Source organism: Tyto alba, unplaced genomic scaffold (assembly GCF_018691265.1).
Source record: "Tyto alba isolate M040663 unplaced genomic scaffold, T.alba_DEE_v4.0 Super-Scaffold_2, whole genome shotgun sequence".
Lineage (NCBI taxonomy): Eukaryota > Metazoa > Chordata > Aves > Strigiformes > Tytonidae > Tyto > Tyto alba.
In genome coordinates this window covers 32,695,999-32,719,334 of record NW_024881282.1, presented here as the reverse complement: position 1 = coordinate 32,719,334, position 23,336 = coordinate 32,695,999, and the positions used below count along the sequence as shown (strand labels likewise).

Below are 23,336 nucleotides of genomic sequence, written 5' to 3'. Positions count from 1 at the left end.
GATGTGGCTTGGGCTTTGTGTTATAGCAACGAATCTATGATGTGTTGCATGTAAACGGCTCTGTCTCACATCTCTCCAGGAGCACCTTCAGGCTGCTCAGAGACCATAGTGGGGAAAATAGTAATTTCCACACTGCTTGTTTCTTCTCCAAGTGGTAGTCTTGCAGTGTTCACCAGGACCTGGTTAGCAGTCTCCAGCAACAAGCAGCCTTTCCTATGCCAGCCCCTATAGTCAGAAAATGGGCTATTCAGTTGCGTGCAGCCATACCCAAAAGCCTCCTCAAGTTCACCTCAGAAGAAGGCTCCCTCAAAGGAAAAGTGCTCAGGGGAACAAGCCCACAGCTGAAACCCTGACAGAGGTGGGCTCTCAAGGTGGATGAGGAGCCCTTTGGGCTGACCTATCTCACAAAGTGGTATATCACTTGGGGGAGTGAAGTGCCCTCAAGTCCTTGGGTCAGGTGGTGGACCTGGACTTCACCTTTCCCTTCCATTCCTTCCATCCAGGCATGCTGGTTGTGGTCATTGCCTTTCTCACCATATCTTTTGCCTCCCAAAGTGGGGAAGAAAGAGTAAAGTGCTCACGAGCAGAGATGTTAGAGGGGCAGACAAGGGGGGTGCTGAACCCAGGAAACCACAGAGCAGGGAAAAAATGGGTCTCCTGGCTGAGCCCAAGGGAGAGACAGGAATGCAACTCCTGAGCACTGAGCTGTGGGGAGACAGGCAGCTGCCTCCAAACAAGTAATTTCTGTACAGGCATTTTAATGACATGAAAGATAATAATTGCTGTAGTCACAAATCAGTAACCCCTGGAAGGGCTTAAGGGGGAGCAGGGGATTGGCCTTTGGATAGGCATGACATCATCAAGCATATTTTAAAACAAAATCAACAATCTAATTAACTGCCTTTCTAGAAACTGCTCAAGCACAGAGATGAAGAAAACGGAGGAGCAAGGAGATCTCTGAGCAGAATGGGAGTGGTTGTTGTAATGATTTTTTCCTCTAGAGAATGAAGGGAAATGTGATTAAATTGCAAGCAAGCCTCGCTAATCAAAGTACCTGAGAGTTTATTCTCAAGAATCTCCTTGCAGTATCATGTCTTGCCTTCAAGCAATTTTGAATATACAATAAATCTCCGAATTCTCCTCAGTTTATTAGGTCTAGAAGCCATCATTGCTTCATACTAGGCTTGTCAAGCATTTGCACACAAGTCCCTCTAACTTTAGAGAGAGATGTAACAAATTGGCAGGCTGAAAAACAGAGCAGGACTTTATCTTTCCAAGACCACCCAGGTAACAAGGTAATAATTTCCCTCGAGGATGAGAGCAGTTGCTGGTGCTGAATAGCAAATTGGCCAGCATTCAGCTCATTATCTTGCTCAGGCACAGATGTGGTTTAAGGCTGATCTCTGAATACAATGCTGCCCTCTCAAAGACCATATAACTTGCACAGGCTTTCCCTCTTCACTATAAATCTGTGAGCAAGTTCAGTAAGGTCTCTGGCCATGCATCTTCAACATTCAACACCAGGGGAACCCACAGGGACTTGCACAGGCACATTTTAATACTAGAACTTAATAATGTTCTTACAGACCTGGGCAGTGGACACCTGCGTGCAATGGTCTCTGAGTTCATAATGAAGGTGGGAAGATGTCCTTTGCGCCCCTTTCTCTGCTGTGGAAATTGAGATGCAGAAAGGATGTGAGAGCTGTACAAATACGTCAATAGTCCCATGGGTACGCCACCTTCCTTCCAGTTCACGCTGGTGAGTTTTCCATCGCAGGTGTGCCAGGCTAAGACTATCTGCATACACCGCCAGCATGATTCAGCTGACAGAGATCACTCGCCACACTGCTACGGCTCAGATGCCTGCTGTGCCTCACACACTATGTCTGCAGGCTCAGACAAGGCCATAGATACTGGCCTTCCTTCGTGTTGCTGAGCCCAAGGGTACTGAAGGACCCAAACTGCCAGGCCCAGGCTGAAAACCCAGGTCTTCCACGAGTGTCTCTCGGAAGGGACTCTGGGTCTGAGCAGCCCTTGTGGCACCACAAGCACCCATCAGGAAGGCAGGCATCCACACTTAGGAGCTCTCTTAAGCCTTGAGCCTGCTCCGTGGGCTCCAACCCTTCAGGCCAAAGTCCTGACACTCTCTAGTTCAGCCCAAACATAATGAGGAGCCAGGGCTCAGGTCCCGAATGGGGACATCTCGTGACTGTCCCGTGCTCACGCTCATGAATTCATAGCTGTGTGCTCACAGCCAGGCAGGCTAAGAGTGAAACTGCTTGAAAGTAGCATGCTTCCCCTCCCACCCTTGTTTCCCCACTTCTCTGGGCCTGTGACCATCACTATCGGGGAGTGAAAGTGAACACCTCCTCCATCACCTCCCACCTGTGGGCTCAGACTTGCCGTGGGTGAAAGTGCATGCAAATGCCTCAGCTTCCTACTGCTTTTATCCATGTTCTTCCATAGCCTGCAGGGCTAGGGAATCCTTACTTTCAAACATTTTTTGTATTCATGTGCATATTTGATGTGTTCTACTTATATCAGGCAGGTCTATTGGGACACCCTTGGTAAGACAGAAGTTGGAAGAGAAGAAACTCAGGAATATCATTTGTTGTGTAGGTGGGTTTAACACTTGCTGCCCAGCATGGTTGCTCCATTGTGGTACCTGATCCCAGAACTTAAACTCCAGTGCTTAAGTGCCTCTCTACTTAAATACAGTGATGGAGGTTAACCTGAGGGCAGCATTTAGCCTATAGCAGCAATATCCCTAGGGGTGATGGAGCAGGAGGAAAAAAACCTCTTTAATGTTGGCCCGAGGCTGCCATTTTGATACAAAGCAAAGGCTCTTTTAGTCTGGCAATGTGAACAAATTCAATAAAGAGCTCACTGATACACTGAACAGTGGTTCCCCGAAGGGCCATTTTTACAGACATTTTTCGGAGTAGAACCACAATTTAAGGGGAAAATAACGGCAGATGTAGAACAACGTTGTAGTTTTGAGAAGCGCATGTATATGAACGGCAGGAAATTCAACGTAAAGGTTATAGTTAAAACAACATTCTTTGGAAAGTACCAGAATTAACCTAGAGAGCGTCTAGAGATCTTCACAGTGTATCCTGTCAGGAAGCGAACTTTGGTGGCCATCTCTGCCCTTATCCCCTCACCTCCTGCTGGCTCTGCACCCTTCCCACTGCTCCACCCCACAGCAGTGGGGACAGGACACCGAGGTGGGTGTCCTTAGGACACTGAGCTCACCCTTTGTGAGCCGGGTGGTTTGTAAAGCAGAGGCAAGGCATCCCAGTTAGCCTGGGACTCCAGTCCCAGCGGAGAGCCAGCAAAGGGAAGGGATGTGCCTTGCCTAATGACAGCCAATGCATTGATCAATTGTGAGATAATTTGAGACGCCACCCAATACTTGTGCGCTTCACCCTGCTTCACTCTCTCTGTTCTCTTGTTCACCTCTGCCATTCTGTGGAGACTCTCAGTAGACATGCAACTGAAAATAAGAAGTTTCAGCAGCACTGCTCCTCTCTAATGAAAGCAGAGCGAGGGGGAAAAGACGAGCCTGTGCATAAGCACCTGCCCCAGACTTGAGGATTTTTAAAACTTACACTGCCCCTGAAACACTGATCTGCCCCAAACAATGCCTTTAACCAAACGTCCCACAGCACACTTTTACCTGCTGCTTTAACACCGAACAATGCTGACTAGTGAGTTCACCCATCCCAGTCACCATTGTGGGGACAGGAAAGTTATCACAAGAACACCTCGCATGTGTCGCTGACAATGTGGTTTTGTTTGGCTCGTCACATTACAAATGGCACCATTCCTAACAATGTCGGCGTAAAAGAGAGAAAAAAAAGCCAAATTCTCAGTAGCACAATCAAGTCTGAAAACTGCTAACAGCAAGTGTATTTATCTGTATTAGATCAGGTCTGGACACAATCATGGTATCATGCCTGTGTAGGAAACCCTTTCTTACTCATGTCACACAGTTTTTGCTTTAGTACATTTTAAACTGTGTTTCCAATTGAAATTGAACATGCTGAGGCAGTCTGTGGCTCCATGAATTGGTGTTTGGTTGCCAGTTAGCTGATCTGTCAGAAGATTCCCCCCTCCCTTAACAATTTTGGAAATGTCAATCAATTCCAGTCACACTTGACAAAGAGGTATATCACTTACTGCTGTCAGTAGCTGGATAGAAGAGAGCTGGCTCTCCCTTAGGACCTTCATTGGGAAGGTCTTCAATGTGACATCAGTCCTTACTAGATATAAAAAAATCTGCATGACAATCTATTGTAGATACCCAGATCTAGAAAAAAAAAAAAGCCTCCAGTGAATTGGATGAACAAATAAATCCTTGTTGTCAACTGTAACAGATGATCACATTCTCTAGGGACTAGCTACATGTTAAGTTTTCCTCTTCCATCACTTCAGGTACCACAGTTCACAAACAACCTCATCTGATTCTTACACATTTAAGAAAAAAGGAAAAAAAGGAAAAAAGGAAAAAAAAAAGGAAAAAAGGAAAAAAGAAAAAAAATACTGAATCAGTGGAGTTTTTTTCCTTAATAAGATGAACAATAAGAAATGAGTGCTTTGTGCTCTTGCTTTCCCAAAGTGATCTCTGGTCTGAGGGAAGATGAAGATTTCTCAGTCTGAAGAACAAATGGGAAGAGCAGTGGTTAACATGAATGCTCCATTGCAGCTGCAGAGTTGGTGATACCAAGAAGTTACTCAGAGAGCACTTCATTGCTTCAGCCGAGGACTTCCGCACCAGAGTAAGCTTAATTAATTTTAAGAGTTCCTGGGGAAGGCAGGCTGTGCCCTGATGATACGTGCCATTACAGCTCCACCAAGGTGCAATTACTGCAGTCAGTGATTACCAGAGCAGGAGAGCACGCAGCCCATGCTCTCTTCAGCAGAGGCTGGCTGGTCAGATTCCCCAGTTGCCCTCACAAAGGGTGGCTGTAACAGGAGCCTTCGGATGACTAGCAAGATCATCCAGATGGCACCTCTCAGACTCCTGGTCCATGTCATGCATGGTGAGGAGAGAGGTGCTGCACTCCAGACCACTAGCTAAATATGAGTGCCTGAGGCTGGATTAACAGCAATGCTCTCCCAGAAATGGCCCTGAGGATCCACTATTGCAACCTCCTTCAGAATGTCTCCGCCCATGCCTTCAAATCACTGCTTTGCTCCAAAACTATTTCTGTTTGAGATCTAGTATCTTCTGAGATCCAGCCTCCGGATTGGGCTGCCTGTGACTAAAAACACATTCTCCTCCCACACCCTCTTTCTGCTACCTGGAAACAAGATCCCTCTGCTGTTAAAGGAGGCCCCATCCTTCAGGTTTATATAGTCCTCAAAAAGGAACTGCCTGGAGACTTGATATTAGCCTCTGGCAACTTTTGCTCAACAAAACCTGCTTGCCAGACCTGAGCTTGGGCCTTGAGCTGCTCTAGGAGAAAAAGGTAAGGAGCACAGAGAGTAGTGACCACTGTGTGTGTAAAAGGATATTCTCATCAGCTGGCCCCACACCAGTGGCCATCTTTGTGCAGTCCAGACCAGACAGGAAACGTGATGTACTGCACTTCAGAGAACTGTATTTGTGTATGGAAAAAGAGAGGTGTGGGGGGACACGTATGCATGCACGTGCCTATCTGTGAACCAGGCAACCATCAATCGGTGGATTTGCATTCGTGCATCTGTCTTGGCTTGGGATATGAAGGCAAAGTGTGCTGGGGAAGATGTCTCCCTGTGGCGAAAGGATCTTCTAAAACTAAACGTGCCCTGCAGGGGCTGTGAGGGGTTATCTGTCTGCAAAGGTGAGGGTACATGAAGCTTTGGAAGAAGGTGGGCATGTTGTTTGCATCCCTGTCTGGCCTGTTGAATGGACAAGCCACACCAGTCACTGCAGATACTGCGGGGCAGTCTTGCCTGCCTGGACTAGCTACAAGGCTCAGGTTGGAGTGGGTGATTCATCTGTCTGTGGAGCAAGTGAGGTGCTCAGCCGGGTAGGGAGGCCATAGGGTGGGTGTTCCTGTGGTGTCACACCATCTGCAAGTGTGAGGGTTGTGCCTCAAGCTTGCTCACACTCAGCCCTGCCCTCGTTCCACTCCTGCTCTGACCCAGGATGGATCCTCTGAAACTGGGGCACTGATGTGGAGGCTGGTTTCATTCTGGTGTTGCTTAGGTCAACGACTCAAGTTATTTTTCACAAAGTAGTCCATGGTATTTCTGCTGCAGATTGACTCCTACCCCCAGTTGCAGTGACCTGTGCACATGTGCAAGCCCCAAGAGGAATATGAATGATACGTTTGGGTGTCTGAAAGAGAAAGCTATGGGTGCTTGCCAGTGTCCCAAGAGTACAGATCCTTCTCTCTCTCTCTTTTACTTCCCAGCAATAGTTACAAACTGGTCCCAGTATATCTGAGCACTGCAAGCTAACACCTGATCCCTCCACCCTTGTTTCTGCACCTATTGCTTTATCAGCAGGAAGTAGGACGTGGTTTGGGGCTTTTTATTCTCGGCCTCACTAGCCTTTTCGATACTTCGGGGCCTCGTCTCAGTCTGACAAGGCAAGCAAGCGGCAGCTTCCTGTGCAAAGGTGAGAGGGAGACGGCAGAGAGAGACCGCGCACGTACTGGAGGAACAGCTCCGCAGCAGAACTGCCAGGCTGGAGGCACCTCTCCTCTCATGCCAGCAGTGCTGGCTGACACCTGGACATGCACTGAGCTACTATATCCACCCCCATCAACCTCCCTCTCCTCCCTCCCCGTTCCCCTTACTGTTTGACGTCCGGCACCTGCTTCCATCCAGCCCCACGACTTAGTCCCCGGGGGACTCCCTTCGCCTGGACCACTCAGTGCCTGGAGCTGGAAGGTAAAGGGGGCGATGCCAGCTCTCTCCAAAATGGGGGTGGCTGATCTGAAAAGCGTCTTGGAAGGAGTTTCACTCTGACAAACTGAATCTCACTGTTGGGGAGGGCTGAGCATGTATTTATCTCTCTGTCTCTCCACAATCCTCTCAAATCATACCCCACATCTCACAACCACACCGCCTGCTTTCTTTCTCTCTCTTTCTCTTCCCTTTGTCTGTTAATGCATTGTCGTCATGTTTTTCTTCATCTGAACCTAATCTTTTATCACAACGGGAATTGATATTATGCTTCATGACAGCCTTTTTTAAACTTTCTCTTCTCGCTCCCCTGGCAGTCCCAGCAGAGTCCAGCAGGACTCTGTCTTGTTTTGCACAGCTCTGCCTGGGCTCCAGGCTTGCTGAGAGGTGAGGGTGGTCCTTTCTCCTGTGGGCAGAGGCAGACCTCAAGGTACAAGTGTCCAGGTGGATGGGGAGAGGAGGAGGCTTGGATGAGAAGTCTGTAAGCCCAGTCTGTCTAGTATGGAGCATCGCTTGTACGGGCTTTGTAAGACAAGGAGTCTCCCCGGGTGCCATGGGTGGATAAGGGGTGCTGCAGAGTTTCTAATTACAAAGTCCAAATCGTCTGCTACACCTAAAATCACATCTCCTTCCAAGGTAGTGCAGGGTCTACTTAGCGAGGATGGCGCATGGTTTGTTCATGACTGTGTAATATTTTGTGATATGGAGCCTTGACTTTCCAGAACCTGGTAAACTCCTTCCTCTCCCTGATTTCCCCCCCTATCCCAAACAAACCATTCAAAATCTAACTCCTAAACCATGAGCTCTGCAACTAACTTCTGCCAGTTGCAGCCGCAGACCCCTCTTACTCAGCAAGCACCTAGTTATTTCAGCCCTACGGCTTACCAAAAAAAGAAACTCTACAAAGCACAACCCGTGCGCAACCAAGGCAGCACTCTCTACCTGAGTCAGCAAGCAGCCTGAAACAACACATGCGGACTGCTGTGCACTCACACACACATTTCCAGAAGGCATTACTCCTGCAAACATCCTATTTGTGCTGCACTGTGAACGGTTTCAGTGCTGAGCAAAGCACCCGAGGCAGGAAAACAATGAGGTGCTGAGGGAAAAGCACAGACCCCAGAGTGGAAGGGGTGTGAGTTTCTGAGCCTGGAAGATTGGTGCTGGCTTTGAGCCCTGCCCTAGGACAGTGGATGCCTCCTGTGAGATGACATCTTCCTAATTTGCATTGCTAAGCTATGTTGGGGGGGCGTCTTCTCTCTTTCAGTGTGTCACCAGTACAGATGAAGCCCTCTTTGCTGTTTCTGTGTCACCTCTGCCTGTTCAGCCTCATGCCTCTCTTGTGGGCATCAGACTCGGCACAAGGTAAGAAGAGATTCCCTTTACCTATGCCAGCTGGGGGAGCTGGGAGGGAGGACAGCCGGTGGAGTGTGTGTACTACAGTGTGTTGCTGTGTAATGTTTGTGTTGTAACATACAGCCAGAGGAGGTTGCAATAGTTACAGGTCTCTTATGAGTACATCAACCTCCAAGGACATAGAAAAGTGAGTGGCTCTACCTATCCTACTTGGAGACAGTTATCCAGCAGAGGAGTCAGTCTGTGGTTTGGGATGGGGCAGAACTGTCTGGGGTGATGGTTAATGACAAACATCATGGCTAATTCAGCCACGTTGTTGTCCATATCTTCTCTGCTGGCAGGCGCCTCCAGCCTAACTTGTTGGTATGACTCACGGGCGGCTCTCTTCTGTGACTGGAACCCAGACAGGGACCTGCTTGAAGCACCGTGCCACCTGGAGATTTTATCAAAGTTAGCTTTTTGTGACAGGTGGGTGACTGGAGAGGCTGCGGAAAGCAAATGCTTTGAATGAAAAATATCCTGGAAAGTTTACCACTTAACAAAAATGTAGGCTCCCCTTCCCCAAGCCAGCTGTAGTGGAGTCATAGAGCTGAGGGGCTTTGTTTTGAACTCTGTCTCTAACCCCATGTGCGCTGAGATGTTGGGCACTGCTCAGTGTTTGTCATCTGGTGGTCCCAAACTGTCTAGCACAGCCCATCTGCAGCCATAGCTCTGTCTGTGCTTCGTTTTCCAAAACATCCCTCTTCCTTGGTAGCCACCTTCTGGAGTCAAAGACACTTTCAGCAGAAAAGGAGGATGTATAGAGATGGGGGCAGAGGAAGGTGGAATTAAAGTTATGCAGAGGCCATTTGCCCATTGCCAGGATGAGCTGGGATGTTGCACCCTGAGTAACAATAAATGGAGGAAAATATTGTTCCCCTTACCGCCACTGGCCTTTTCATCTCTCTTAATTCATGATGTTTCCCTCTCTCACACGTTTCCCATCAGAGGGGTGGGTGTGTGGCCAGTACCACATTGGGGGCTGGCTGAGTCTCTGTGGTCTCCAAGTATGACATCTCCAGCCAAGAGACTTACCAGCCTACCCAGTGCTTCCCTGGGTGCCTGGCATAAGGAGAGGCTCAGTGTGATTCCAGCAGTGGGTGGGTTGATCGTGACTGTCATAGAGACACCTCCAACAGGGTGAGATGGGTAAATACATTGTGGGACCTGGTGCCTACACCTAGAAAGCCAAAACATTTATGCTGCTCCATGGGTGTGAATCACAGATACCAGGGCTGGAATTTGGGTTGGATTTGGTACTGCGCCATTGGTTGACCAGGGCTCTAGGCCACCACCTCTCCCCACCATCAGCAAGTCCCAGGTGTGATCTGACCTTACAGCTGGAGCAGGCAGCTCAGTCTACCCTCTCAGCTGCAACCCCACGGATATTCTCCCACCCTGTCACCCCACCCTATGCCCAGCTTAGGCTCTTCAGCCACTCCTGTCAGAGCAGAAGCGAGGTCATGTCGTAGCGCTGCCAAGTGCGACGTATGGTCCTGGCTGACTGGGATGTGACCTGGTTCAGAAGATACATGTCACTCGATACCTGAGATCCTACGGACTGTTGGGGGCTCGAAGGAGACCTGTTAACCCCGGAGGGGCTGAAACAGGCACCTGTCTGCCAGGGCCACGCTGGCGCGGTTGTGGGCAGCAGGGGTGTTTGGGCTCTGCATGCCCTCTGATGTCAACAGGAAGCAGAGAAAGTAGCAAGAGAATTTTGTGGAGACTTGGAAACTGGACACCTGCTGTTATCTTTGGCTTGAAGTAACTGGGATGCATTGACTTTCCATGTGCCAGCACATAAAATTTGTCTGAATGCAGCAGGGAGAGAAAGCGGGATTACATCCGCGTTGTAACCTGCTGAGCAAATATGGTAGGATGCAAAATGTTTTGAATGGTTTTTAGTGTTACGTAAAGTTTGACTAAACACAAAACAGCCTCCCCAGCTCACTGGAGTTCTGTTTAAAACACAGGTTATTTCCTTTACCTGAAAAATTCAAGGAGCACTGTGAATTACCCAAGGCAGAACATATGACAGGACTGAGGAGATGCATCAAGACCTTCAGCAAAAACAGTAATGTGAGTAATTAATTTGGGATATCCTGGCTAATGACAGGGTAGAAAGGATTTGTATGTGGATTTGGGGCGTATAAACAGTGTGACACCCAGAAGAAGAAGCCCAATTCTAATCCCTGACTACAGTTCTGGATTTGGGCTCGATGTTGTGTGCTGTTGATATGCATCGCCCCTGTGGGTTCCCCTGCAGGAGGGATTGGCTTCATTGTGAGCTGGGCCATGCTGTCCTGACGCATGTAGAAGAGGTGCAGGACAGAGAGATCACATGCAGTGTCCCATGTCTCAATTACCTGGGTTTGGCCCTAATCCCTTCCTCTTAGGAGGGATGGACATCATCACCAGTTCTGAGGTCACCTCTTGACCTTATTTTCTTTGATGAGGTCAGTACCATTTTCCAGATCATTAAGTGCTGTGAAGTCTGGTTAGATGTGTCAAATGAAAGATGCAACAGCAACACATCACTGGAACTAATGGTGGTGCAAATCCTCTAGCTATTATTCTTTATTTAAATCAGTCTTTTTTAAAAAAAAAAGACTTCCTTCAGTCATATCCAGAGTTACTGTAGTCCTCATGTTTTCAGAAAAAAACCACACCCAAATATGAGCTAATTACCCTTATTGATAAAGCCAAAACCAGTCCTAACAACAGACAAGCTTTCTTACATTTGCACATCATGTGCAAAGACAAATTGAAGGGCTAGTAAACAGCTCCAAAATCTTTTATTTCTAATCACACTAATTTCCCTAATGCTTATTTAATACTGCATGATGTATGTGGATCTTTAGTGTTATTGCATTTCAAGAGTAATATTTAATAATAATGTCACCTCAATCCTACCAATGAAAACAAAATGCTTTAGTAAAAATAATTTTTCTCAATAAAGTAATGTTTTTCCTGCTTAACACATACAGCAATCCTAGCAAACTAGCGTATCACAATATTTTGTGCCCTTCTTGCCAAAGAACAAAAAAGTCCAGCCACATGAAGTATAAATCTTTGGTTCCTCACTCACCACTGGGACTTATGCCTTTCAGCCGCAAATATCACCCATATTTTTTGTCAGGTATTCCTAAACCTCTTATACGTAGGCAATGCTTAGAAATATGAATGCTTATTGATGAGGCTTCAGTATCACTAATGGTAAGTTTTTCCTTGCAGACTCAATGCTTCACCGTTGCAGACCGTCTTACCATGTCTGTCCATTGCCAGATTGGAGACAACAGGTCTATACCTGTGCGAATAGAAGATTTCAGTCCACTTGCAAATAGTGAGTACTCATCTGTCTTGCAGTCCCTGAAGCTTCCTCACAAAATGATGGCTAATTTCTCTTCCCCACTCACCCCTTCGCAACACCGATAGCTGATTTTAGACTCGTGTCTTTTCCTTGTCCCCTGATACAACTAGCACAGATGAACCACGTTGACTCCTGCCACTTGCACCTCTAACACGCAGCATCACGCCAGCCACTTCTTGTCCTGTCCTGTATCTGGGACGCTTAAATGAGAGTGCTTCACAGTAGGAATTCTGGCTTCAAACAGGCAATGACAGCTCAGCTGACCTCCTGAAAAATGCATGTTGCATGGAGGGAAATTCTTGCTGCTCTTCCCCTGCCCCTCCTACTAGATATGTTCTTCCACCCTCCTTTAAGCCAGCCTTGGGATGCATCAGTCTTTGCTGAAAGGATTCAACTCACTAATCCAGCAGAAAAACATCTGCTTGGGTAATTTCTTTGCTGGATGTGTGAGTTTACCTGGCTCAAGGAGACATCCAATAGAGCTGTTGCAAGGTAAGACATAAGAAGGCATGGCTGGAGTCAGGGATTGGGAAGGATCAGCCCAGACTATGTAACTCTGTCCCCTGTGGTTGTAGATCTCTGAAAAAGCAGCTGGGAAGCAGCTGTCTCCCCAGCCATGCTCCATTCCTGCCCATTCAATTGCCTTGTGGGTCACCCTACAAGATAGGATGCGTGGCCATGTGGGGGCATTGATTGCACTGGCTGCGGGGGCCACTCTCACCGGCTCACAGGAGGAGCTGCCTTTAACGTAGCCCAGAGACAACAGGCCTTTTACTGTCAATGACAGTGGGGAAGAAGGAGGAGGAGAGAGGGGGAACTCACTAGTGGTCTCACGTGTCTGTGGCTGGCCGGAGTTTGTGAGCACAGCCAAGACACCAAACCTGCTGCAGTGGGGTTTTGCGGTAGAGTCCTGTTATGGACAGACAGTGCCCTGCTCCTCCTCTCTTTCCAGTAAAGCTGAGGCCTCCAGGAAATCTTCGGCTGTATAGCAAAACTGAAAACACCTACAACTTAACATGGAGCCTGAATATTTCCTCTCACTATTTGGATGGGGAGCGGGAATACGAAGTGCGGTACCGAACCACAAGTCAGTCCTGGAAGGTGAGTAGAGAGATAGGTACTGGAATCTGTCACCATATGAATCCTGGTCTTCTTTACATCACCCAGGACTTGCTCCTGGACCTCCTTTCAGGATGAAACCAGTTTTGGTGAAGCTGGAGAACAGATAACACCCTTTCCTTTTGTCTTTGGCACCGGTTGCCAGTGTTTGGTGATGACATGGAGGCAGACGGGAATCCTATTTTACACAGTGCTGTCACAAAGAAATCCAGACAGCTTCAGGACACAGCTGAAAGGGATCAAAAAAGCAAAGCAAAGAATTTTCCTCCAGGGTGAACAAGCAGTGCATGAGGTGTAGGGATCTGAGACAGGTCCTCTCTGAGGGCCTTATAGGAGATGGGCACGTGAAGCTGTGAGCCAAGGTGTTGATGATCCTCTAATTTTGCCCTATTCCCAGGACGCTAAGAACTTCACCATTAATCAGGACCAGATGTGGTGGGTGTTTGAGAGCCTCTCACCTAACCTGAAATATGAGGCAGCTGTCCGTGCAAGACCAAGTGCCTCAAGTACCTACAAAGGTGTATGGAGCGACTGGAGCGAGACAATACTGTGGAGGACACATGCTGACCGTAAGGATCTGAGTCAGGCAGTCTGACTTGAAGGGGGAAACAGGGACTCAGGGAAAACAATGTAGGAGGGCCAAAGCAGGCTGAGAAGCTGGAGGAAGATGGATAGGGAGGATTGTGTTAATCAAAGAATAATAGAAAGGTTGGAAACAATCTGTCCCTTCTGATCTGTTAGGTCAGGCTGGGTCAACAGGGCTTAAGGGCAAAGACCCCCCCTGACTCCAACATAGCCCCTCTGACTTTCAGAAGCCAGGAAAAATTCACAGGGTGTAAATCAGGGGCTGCTTTCCCAGAGCAGTAAGGCCCTGAGCAAGTCTCTTCGGTGAGTCACTGTCTGTGGTCTTCGTCATTTCTTTTCCGAAAAATAAGCAGATAGAGGTTATTTCTTTGCATGTCGCCCCCTCTCTAACCCTGCTCAGCCCCTCCCCGTTGTGCCTGGTGCTGGTATAAACAGAGGAGCTATGTTTAGAAAGGGCACTGTGTTGCTGTGGCGATCAAATTTTGACAGTGTGTGATGTCAATGAATAGGATAGAGCCGCAACCAGTTGTCATAGCAACCAAGACCCAAAGATAACCAGGGTACCAGAGGCAGAGGAGACAAAGTGATCTGAGTAGCATCTCAAGGACAGGCACAGAAAGAATGTCCTAAAAATGCCTCCTCCTCCTTTTATTTTTCTCTGCTACCTCACAATTTCTCCAGAGATGCTCTGCAGGCTCAGACCAAGGGACACAAGCAGAAAGATGAGGGGACAGGCAGGGGAGACAGTCACCAGAATAGCAAGACCAAGCAAAGGTGCCCTGAGAAGATGTGTGTGAAAGAGACAGATTAAGAGTAGTTTGAGATGATGCCAGATAACCCTGAGGAGTGTTGGCAATGCTGGCACTGTGGGAACTCTTCTCCTAATCCTGTCTCTTTCTCCTAATCCTACAATCCAAGTACTAAAATATAGTGGAAAGCTGTAACCTCCCTAGCTTCCTAAAGCTTTCCTACACTTCTCCAAAGAAAGAAGTCAGCCTCTTGACCCCTAACTGTCTCCATCCTTGATCCTCCTGCCCTCTCAGACACCCATGAACCCCATGACTCTGCCTCCCCCACTGGCTCATAAAGCTGTTTCAAGTCTCCAATCCCATTTAAGATGATTTTAGGACTCCCTGCTTTCCTTTGAAATGAGACAGACAGGTTGATGGACACTTCAGCCAGTAGACTGTGGCAACTCATCTGTGGCAACCCCCATCTGTGGTGCTGTTATGAACAGGGAGTTCAAGCTGTTCAGCACAAATTATCTATTAAGCAATGTCAAGTGGACTCTGAAACCCATATAATCTCAAAAACACCCTACATAACACAACAGAACTCATTTATCTGACCTATATGTTATAATTTTATATAATGTATAATATTATTATATAAAATTACAGTAAAGGCCCTGAGTGTTATAATTTTTTATAATTATATAATATTATGCAAAATTATAATAAAAGCCCACTTTTTTCTCCTTTAACAGCCATGGAAAGGCTGCAGCTCCTACATCCACAATCCTGGCTAAATTTTCACAGCAACTCTCATTCTCTCTCATTGTGCAGAAACATCCCGGCCGGTCATGCCAGCTCTTATAGTAAGCAGTTGCATCTTTGTGATCATTGGGACTGCCTTCCTTGTTAACTTACGGACCCTGAAATGGTAAATGAGAATCAAGTTTTCCTCTCTGTTCCTCTCCTGTATCTTGTGTGTCTTCTCAAAACCTGGGTTATTTTTCACTTGGCGTTACTCAGGATAGAGAGTAACTTAAAAATATGGGTAATAGCCCAACCTTTTCAGGCTGACATTTGTCTAGGAAGATATATCACCACCCAAGATGATGTGGTTTCACCACCATCATTGTATCATGCCATGCTCCTGTGACCTGGTGTTGTGACCTGGTGCCGTGCCCTAGTTGAATTAACAACAGCCACCTCAGCACTTCTGTTGCCCAGGGGTTAGTGTTCCCTGGCAGGGATGCGCCAAATTTACCTCTTAAAAAACAGGCCACCGGGTCAAGCACTCCCTCAGTAGAGAGGACCAAGCAAACCTAGGTACTGTTACCTTCTCATTTAAACCCTCCAGTAAGAGCTCAGGCAGGACGTGGTGACATTTGAGCTACAGACAAAACTCCTGAGTGAGGAGTATAATTCTTCCTTTCCCTGGTCTGTGCAGTCCTGAAGTGTCTCATCATGTGCTGGTAAACCTCTACATGATGCTTTAAATATCTCTTTGACAGTGTTTCTACTTAGATACTGCTTTTATTCAGGATGGAAAGTGTCTCACAAGGTCACCCCATGCAAATAATATGGAGAGTGACCTGTCAGCATGGCGAGGTTAAAAATGGCCACAGGTTTTCTCATCTGAGTACAGGGGCAAAGAAGCGGGGTGCTGATGTTCATGTCAGGGAGGAGGGAGAAACATTCTTGGGGATGAGGCAGAGGAGGCTGAATGGCTTCTCTGTAAGGAAAGAAGGAGAAGTGTGTTGAAGGAAGATGGGTACTGAGAAAGTCACTGGTCACTGTGTTTTACCTTGAGTCATAACACAAAGGTGAGGAAGTGCTAGCTATATGGCACAGAGAGACATAAAATGGCCTCCTTTCTCCACAGAGCACAATTAACCTGGGGGAATTGGATGGAGGAAAATGCTGAGGTAAGATCCAAGGAAGGATTAGACATGCTTGAATAAAAATAGCATCTGCAGTGATGTAAGGTAGTTTATATGCAAGAACTAGCAAATTCTGATGCTTCAGAGGGTATACTGATTGTCTTCAGAGGTCAGAAGCATCTTTCCTCAGAGCATCCCACAGCAAAGCTTCAGCAAAGAGCTGACAGGATCAACCAGCTTCTCTGAGGGATGGAGGTGTAGATTAGATCATTGCATGCTGCCTCAGGTTGGCAACACACTGGTTCCAGTAAAATAGAGGCCTCTGGACTGATGCAAGGTGTACTCAGATGGCCTGCATGGCCAGTGTGTCCTGGCTATATAATGCAGCATCCTGCCAACAGAGCAGAGAGTTGTGGCACAGCTTTGCCAGTGACGGTCCCACTCAGGCCACATGGACCTCTGAGTCACTGAGGTGGCAGCAAAGCAACAAGGGGGCAGCTCACAGCAGATGGAGTTTGAAAACAAGGGAGACCTGCCCAGCTTGTCATCAGGACAGGGGCTTAAGGGTGCAGGTGGAGAGGTTAAGGTGACCAGCTAAGTCAGGGAAGAAACCAGTGAACCATTGGTTGTGCTTCCCTCAGCAAAAGGCTGAAGGCAGTGTACTTTCCAGTGTCAGGTTTAACTGCCTCATCTCTACACCACTCAACCCTCAGCTACTGTGTTTCAGGCCACACAAGAGCAAGGAGAGCCCTCAGGCTTGTTCTTATTTTACCTCTTTCCCACACCGGGGAAACACCCATGATCTTCGATGCGCTCTCCTACCCCCACCACAGTGCCAGATTGCTCAGGATCAGGCCCTGCTTCATTCCTCCTTCTCGTTTTCTTTTCTCAAGGTTTAAGAAGATCCTGAAGATTCACATCCCAGACCCCGAGAAGTTCTTTCCCCCACTCGTTTCGGTTCATGGAGGTGACATTCAGGTATGGGACGGGGGATGGAGCCGTGTGGTTATGAGGGAGGAATGAGGGAAAGGAGGGTCCAGCTGCACATGCCCAGGACAGACAGCCGGTTGTCAGACCTACATGTGCACACATGACACATATGCCTGTATCACTAACTGCTGGATTCTCAGCTCAAGTTTTATTTTCTGACTTTCTAAAACCTGACACTCAGATGAGGCATCTCTAATTACAGAACCAAGAAACGGCAAATCATGCAAACCTCAGCATCCTGCTTCCCTAACGGGGAGCCTGAGAGAAAACAAGAGACCTGTGGAAGGGTGCTTGGCCTCTCAGATCCCCTTCCACCCCACTTTGGTCCCTCCCTGCCTGCCCTAGTCTGCCCAGCTCTTCCCCAGATTTCCTGCTGCGATCCTCTCCTCTTGGCTGTGAGCCTTTCCTCTGCTCCTAATGTGAATTCCCATCACGCTGGATGGCACTTAGCTCTTTTCTGCATTCTTGTTGTCTCTTTCCTTCTTTCTCCACTCCCACTTTGTCCCTTCCCCTAATTTCCCCATGAGTACAGGCAGCTGCAAGGAGACAATTACCATTCTGTGCAGTATTAAAGGGAGTGTCAGATGCAAGACGTGGGAGGTGATCCCAAGGGGCATCTCACTTTAAGGCAGATGGAAACAAACTGCAGAAGATCCAGAGGACAGCAAAGCTTTGGAAAAGCCTAAGTGCAAAACGTCTTAGAAAGCTTAAACTACAGGGTAAGAGTGCAGAGCAGGGGGACAAGAGTGTGCAGCAGGCACTGAAGACACTTTCTCAGTGCAGAAAGAACTAGAAAAATTGGGTTTTCTGGCCATAAAGACAATGAAGTTGGATGTTATAAAACCCAGTTTATTTCTAAAGATAATCATGCACTGCAGGATGTCACTCGTGGTGGGTGTGGAAATCTAGGCACAAAGGACCTGGAAGAGCACCTTAGACAAGAAATCTTCATAGGGCCATGTAGATGTATCAGAAACTTGTTCTGCAACTCAGTACTACCTTTCATGTTTCCACCTTCACTTCATTTCATGGCCTTGTAATTTTTTTTCTTCCTTTCACTTTAATCTTCTATCTTCCATTCCCCCCCTCCAGAAATCTCAAATCACAAGATCTGCTCTTGATTTCAAAGTGACAGAAAGATAAACTGTCTCTGAAAATCCTGCAGATAAGACATCATGAATATGAATTTCTCTCCCCACCAACTCTGGCAACTCTTGCTTGGACAGAGAAAAGGTCACTTGATTGCTGTGTCACTCAGGAGAATAAACTTTTGCTTCCTTACTGAGTGTTATACTTTGGCATAACAATTTTTCTCCTGTGTTTCTTCTCCATCAGAAATGGCTCTCCTCCCCATTCTCCACATCTTCCTGTTGTGTGAACAGCACAACCCCAGAGATCTCCATGCTCGAGGTGATGCAGAAGAACGACCAAGAATCCCAGTTTCTACTTTCCAAGGGAACCCTGACTCCTGATCCTCCCTTAGAAACCAGTGGGCACTCTGTATCTAGCTGCTTCACCAACCAAGGCTACTTCTTCTTCCACCTTTCCAACTCCTTTGAGATTGAGCCCTGTCAGGTCTACTTCACCTACGAGCCTTTCACCCAGGAGGGCAGTGGTAGTGAGGATGGGGAGTCTTATCATGCTCTGCCCTCCCCAGGCCTCTGCCCATTGGGAGAGGAGATGCCCATGTTGTCCCACAACTTCCTTCACTGCATCAAGGTGACCCGGGGCTTCCAAAACAGTTCGTTTGTGGAAGAGACAGAAGGTAAAGCCCAGCAGGCCATGGCTATTTCTGGGGATTTCCAGTCCAGTGAAGGCACCTCGCCAACACCTGAAACAGTTGTAAAACAAGATGAGAAGGTGACGGATAAAGCAGCTTTACAACCTGCTGAGGCTCTGTGCCAGCTGGACACTGACTCTCCTGACCCACTGGACCTGCATGATAGCGATACTGTCAGTGTAATGGAGGGGAGTGGGAATTCAGGCCCTCCAACTGACCCCTGTACACCAGCAGCACATGCTATCTCTTCTTTCTCTCAGCCTCCACCTCTAAGGCAAAGCCAAGATGAGGGTCCATACAGAACAGCCTTCTCCAGCCAGGTCCCAAACACTGGTGCCTACCTTTCTCTGAGGGACCTCCAAAGTCAGTACAACCATCGCTCTGTTTAGGATCTGCCTGGAGGAAACCCACAGGTGTGGAAGGCCTTTTCTGCTGGGAAGGCTAATTTTTCTGTTCGGGACATGAATGTAACTTCAGAATCAAACCCATTGGGATTGTTTTTTAATGAGGCTGGAGAACAGTTACTCTAGAGGGCTACAAAACCTGGTATAAATTCATGGATGTCTACATAGGTAGCACTAGTTTGCAAGGTAAAGCGTTAGTGAAACAAACCACTGGAAATGAGAGGACTTTTTGTATGGAGAACTGGGCTAGTGAGCAGTAAAACAACATATGGAGAATGCTAAAGGCACATTAAAGCTGTTCAGTGGCTACACGGCTAATGGAGATGTAGTTGCCTGATTCTTAGGTGTACGGGCCAACAAGGACTAACCTTCAGCCTGAACTTGTTTCTGTGCTATTACTGCATCCAATGGCATAGAAATCCCTTTCCACACTGCTCAAGTGCCATTCCAAACCTCATCAGCTTGTTTTTTCCTTCCTAGCTCCCAGCAGGAGACTGTGACAACACTTCCATGCTCTCCATCTTGGTGTAAAGTAGCACTCAGCTTTGAGGCTGACCAGGCACGTGGTCCATTTGCCTCATCCCAGCCTAAAAACCTCAAATGGGAGGGAGATATTTCTGAAGAGATGGTTATGAGATTTTGTACAAGGGACAGTAGCACTGCTGGTCAGTGCTGGGGCCAGTGATGAAATGGATGAAGACATCTCCTCCTGACTGACCAAGGGTGTCATTTTTTCTGTGATGTCCCCACTTCATGTTTTAATCAGAAATTACTTTCTGAGCTGTTTGGTCCAGCTTTAGACTTGAGTTTCTAAGGTCATCTCACAGCCACAACTGTGTCAGCTGTCTAAGCAGTGCAGTGTAAAAAGAAATCCCCATTATTGAATTAAAAATACTGGGGAAATCCCCTCCCCCCCCCCCCTTCTCTCCCCCAGGTCTGATGATGGTAGTAAAAAGAATGCACATAATTTCCCATTCTTGCTGCAATATTTTTCATGAAATCGAAAACCTCTCTGCCCTGCTGTCAAAATACTGTTATTTGACTACGATAAGCTGATTGCAGAATAGCTCATTCCACATCCTGTATTAGTGGAAAACATCGCAACGGTGCTGCCCATTCCTTCCATTGCTCAAGAGAAACCATTGCCTAAGTAGCAGCAAAGATGTGGTGAATGAGCCCAGAAAACTAACCCACGAATCAGCACATTTGCTGAAAAGAAAACCTCATTCCACTTACAGAGAATGGGGATAGCAAAGACTACTTTTTTTTTTTTTTTTCCCCCCCTTTTTCTTCTGTATTTGCTGATCTGGGTTGAGAAAACGCAACACACAGAAGAAAAGTGGCAAGGGAAGACAAGCTATTCTGGCTACATCCATCCCTGCATTCAACATCTCTACTGTCTGTCTGCTTTCTTGCTGTATTTCTGGACTATGCAGCTGTGGGAAAATACAAGCCCTGTGCTAAAGATCTTTCTTCTAAGAATTGTTATATCAAAAAAAAATCAAGGATATTGATCTTGTTGATACTTCTGTCACACCTGTGAGCACCACCCAAAACTAATTCTTCCCTACCTCTGTTTGTACAACCGTTGAGCTTCCTCTTTGTTCTGGTCCCACACTGTTACCCAACTTTGCATTATGCAGCCGGAATGTTGTTATGATTCCCAACTATGGGGTCACCCACTGGATTGGATTTCACCTCAAAAGAGCTGCTCAAGGGAGCTGAGCCTGTCTGCAGCTGGGAGGGTTTGGGGAGCTATCCCTCTCCTCTCATTAGCTTCTTCACCACCTGCACCAAGATGTGGACTGTTCCATTGTCTCCAGGAGACAGCAGGTGGAGAACACCCCACAGCTTCCCAGATAAGGAAACACAAGGCTTGCCCGGCTGTTTCCTGTACATTGAGATTTTTCTCAGGTGGACTTCAAAAAGAGACACTGAATCCCTCGACCCTGATGGGCAATTTGCTGTCTTACATGGGCCGAGGATACTAGTTGTACTGACGGTTATCCTCTCCTAATGTAGGTCTTCATAAGCTTTTCAATTATTCTTGCTGCTAAGATAAGCACAAAAGAAAAACTTTGCTTCTTTGTAAATAAAACAAATATTAAAAAATTTACAGTGTTTTTCTGTCTTTTGGGGCAGGGGAATGGATTAATTAAGATCTTTTCTAGATAGGGCACTAGGAAAAGCTATGCTTGGACCAATATACCTTTAGCCCTCCTTCCTACACCCTTTCCCAAGGGACTCGGCCCAGAAAATGGAGTTGGAGGTGATCCTGCTGCAAGCCCCTGAGGACCATCCTGGTGTGCTCAGTATTTTTCCCCCCTACTTGTGAAAATGCTGACGGCTTTCCGAGCTGGCAAGCTGTTAGCACTTCATTCGCAGCCACACTGGGTGTGAATGTGTGACACACTGCGGCAGGAAGTGCTCAACATCAGATCTGGCGATAACTGGACCTTTCTTCCAGGAAGACACGATCATGTGGCCTCCTATGTGAGTAACCCAGGTTGTGAATACCAAAGGCATAACACTCTCAGTGATACGGTGCCCTTTCTCTGCAGGGTCACCAGGAGCTCTTTGGAAATGTCGTATGGGGAGCAGCCCCCTCGCAAGCCAATGTGAACGCAGAGTGCGTGGTTCACAAAACCACAGAAAGGTGCTACAATAGTGCCCATCAGTACCAACGGCAAACCAAAGCTGAACGCCAGCACTGTGTGGAAAATATTGAGCTAACAGCCACAGACATGAGTCCTCTCTTTATCTTAAGCCCAGAGACAGCAAAGATAGCTATCACATCTCTCATCTCCCTCTTTCCAATATACTTTGTTCGTAAGTAGGCAACATCACTCTCAGCCCCTCCCACATCCCTTCCTTCTTTTTACTGTGAAGAAGCAGAAAGTAAAGGGTACTTGCAGTAAAGGAATTCCTCTGAAGTAGATCTGATCAAGATTTTGGGTCCTTGGTTTATTCAAAAACCTGTGGTGATAGATGTGGTATGTTTGTTTAGATAGATCAGATCAAGATTCTGTATTTTTTGTGCTGCTGAAAACACCAGAGAAGGAGGATACTTCTTTCCAGGAAAGTTGAATACAAAAACGTATGGTCTCTGGCACTGAGAAATACCCTTAGCTGGGTTCTGACCCACTGTGGCAAGCCCTTATAGTGTAAGCTAGGGAAAGCCATATATGAATACATATATGCCTAAAGATACAGCTAGTCTCCAGTTATCTGGGGAAATTTTGGCTCAAAGTAATTTTTAAAAGTAAAATCTGATCTCTTAAATCTCTCGAGCAGTTCTGAAAGCATTTCTTATTGTCACTGGATGCCTCAGTTTCCCATAGGTACAGCAATGAGTTAGCTGGGATAACCACACTGACACATTCCCAGAAAAACACTATAGTTTTTCATCCACGTTTAATGTTTATCTGCTAGAATCCACCATGAGGAAACTACAACAATGGCTTTTGGTCTTCATGCAGTTCCAGACTAATCCCAAACTGGTGACAGAGCTGAAAACAGCCATCCCTGCCCAGCTGCCAAAATGAGCCTAAATGAGCCTCAGCCCAAATGAGCTCAGCCCCATGTCAATGCCACTGGCTGGAGCTCAGTCCCAGGTCAAGAGTTGTCCATGTCCCCATCCCCTCCACCCATTTATTGACAGAATAACTCTATTTACTCTGCTCTAACTGGAGTGTGGTTGCTATTTGTGAAAAACAAAGGGGCACGTCCGGAGCTGCGGGGCTCTAAGCAGAAGGTGTTGCAGGCAAGGTAGGGGAGGAGGACCTGGGGCTAGAAGAAAAGCAGACACTGCAGGGAGGAGTGAGTAACAGAGTATGGGGAGCCCAGTGTCAGGAGACTGGGCAGCGAGAAGTGCAAGACGACCAGAGGGAGCCTTGCAGGTCAGGACTGAGAGGCACCGTGCTTTGCTTTCATCTGCATGACCACTGTAGTAACTGGACCCACTGCCTACTGTCACCTTCCCTCCTTCAAGCGATCTTCACCTGCCAGCCAGCGCCTGCTCCATCCCTGTGCTGGGGAGCACAAACCCTACGTTTTGCCTCTCCTTCCAATGGGACCAAGGAGGGTAGCTAAGAAATACAGCAGTTGCTTGGCTACTACCTGTCCCCCGAGGAGGACAACGTAAACTATCTGCACCAGCCCCTGGGTTGTTCTCTGCACAGCTGG

General features: G+C 47.3%; 1 protein-coding gene across 1 annotated transcript; it reads left to right on the top strand.

Annotated features, from left to right (window-relative positions):
• The first annotated feature begins 8,182 nt into the window (after positions 1–8,182).
• On the top strand, positions 8,183–19,802 carry IL2RB (interleukin 2 receptor subunit beta). Its single transcript, XM_032996852.2, has 9 exons — positions 8,183–8,265; positions 8,598–8,724; positions 10,269–10,374; positions 11,530–11,638; positions 12,618–12,766; positions 13,182–13,353; positions 14,935–15,031; positions 16,871–16,955; positions 18,303–19,802. The coding sequence occupies exons 1-9, from the start codon at positions 8,184–8,186 to the stop codon at positions 19,134–19,136; spliced, it is 1,761 nt and encodes a 586-aa protein (XP_032852743.2). The 5' UTR covers position 8,183; the 3' UTR covers positions 19,137–19,802.
• Positions 19,803–23,336: the final 3,534 nt, after the last annotated feature.

Excerpts from the sequence above, each read along its gene's own strand:
- IL2RB (XM_032996852.2), top strand. The coding sequence starts at position 8,184 with ATGAAGCCCTCTTTGCTGTTTCTGTGTCACCTCTGCCTGTTCAGCCTC. Across the intron at positions 11,639-12,617 it reads TTTCAGTCCACTTGCAAATA|TAAAGCTGAGGCCTCCAGGA; the intron begins GTGAGTACTCAT and ends CTCTCTTTCCAG. Across the intron at positions 13,354-14,934 it reads GTGGAGGACACATGCTGACC|AAACATCCCGGCCGGTCATG; the intron begins GTAAGGATCTGA and ends CTCATTGTGCAG.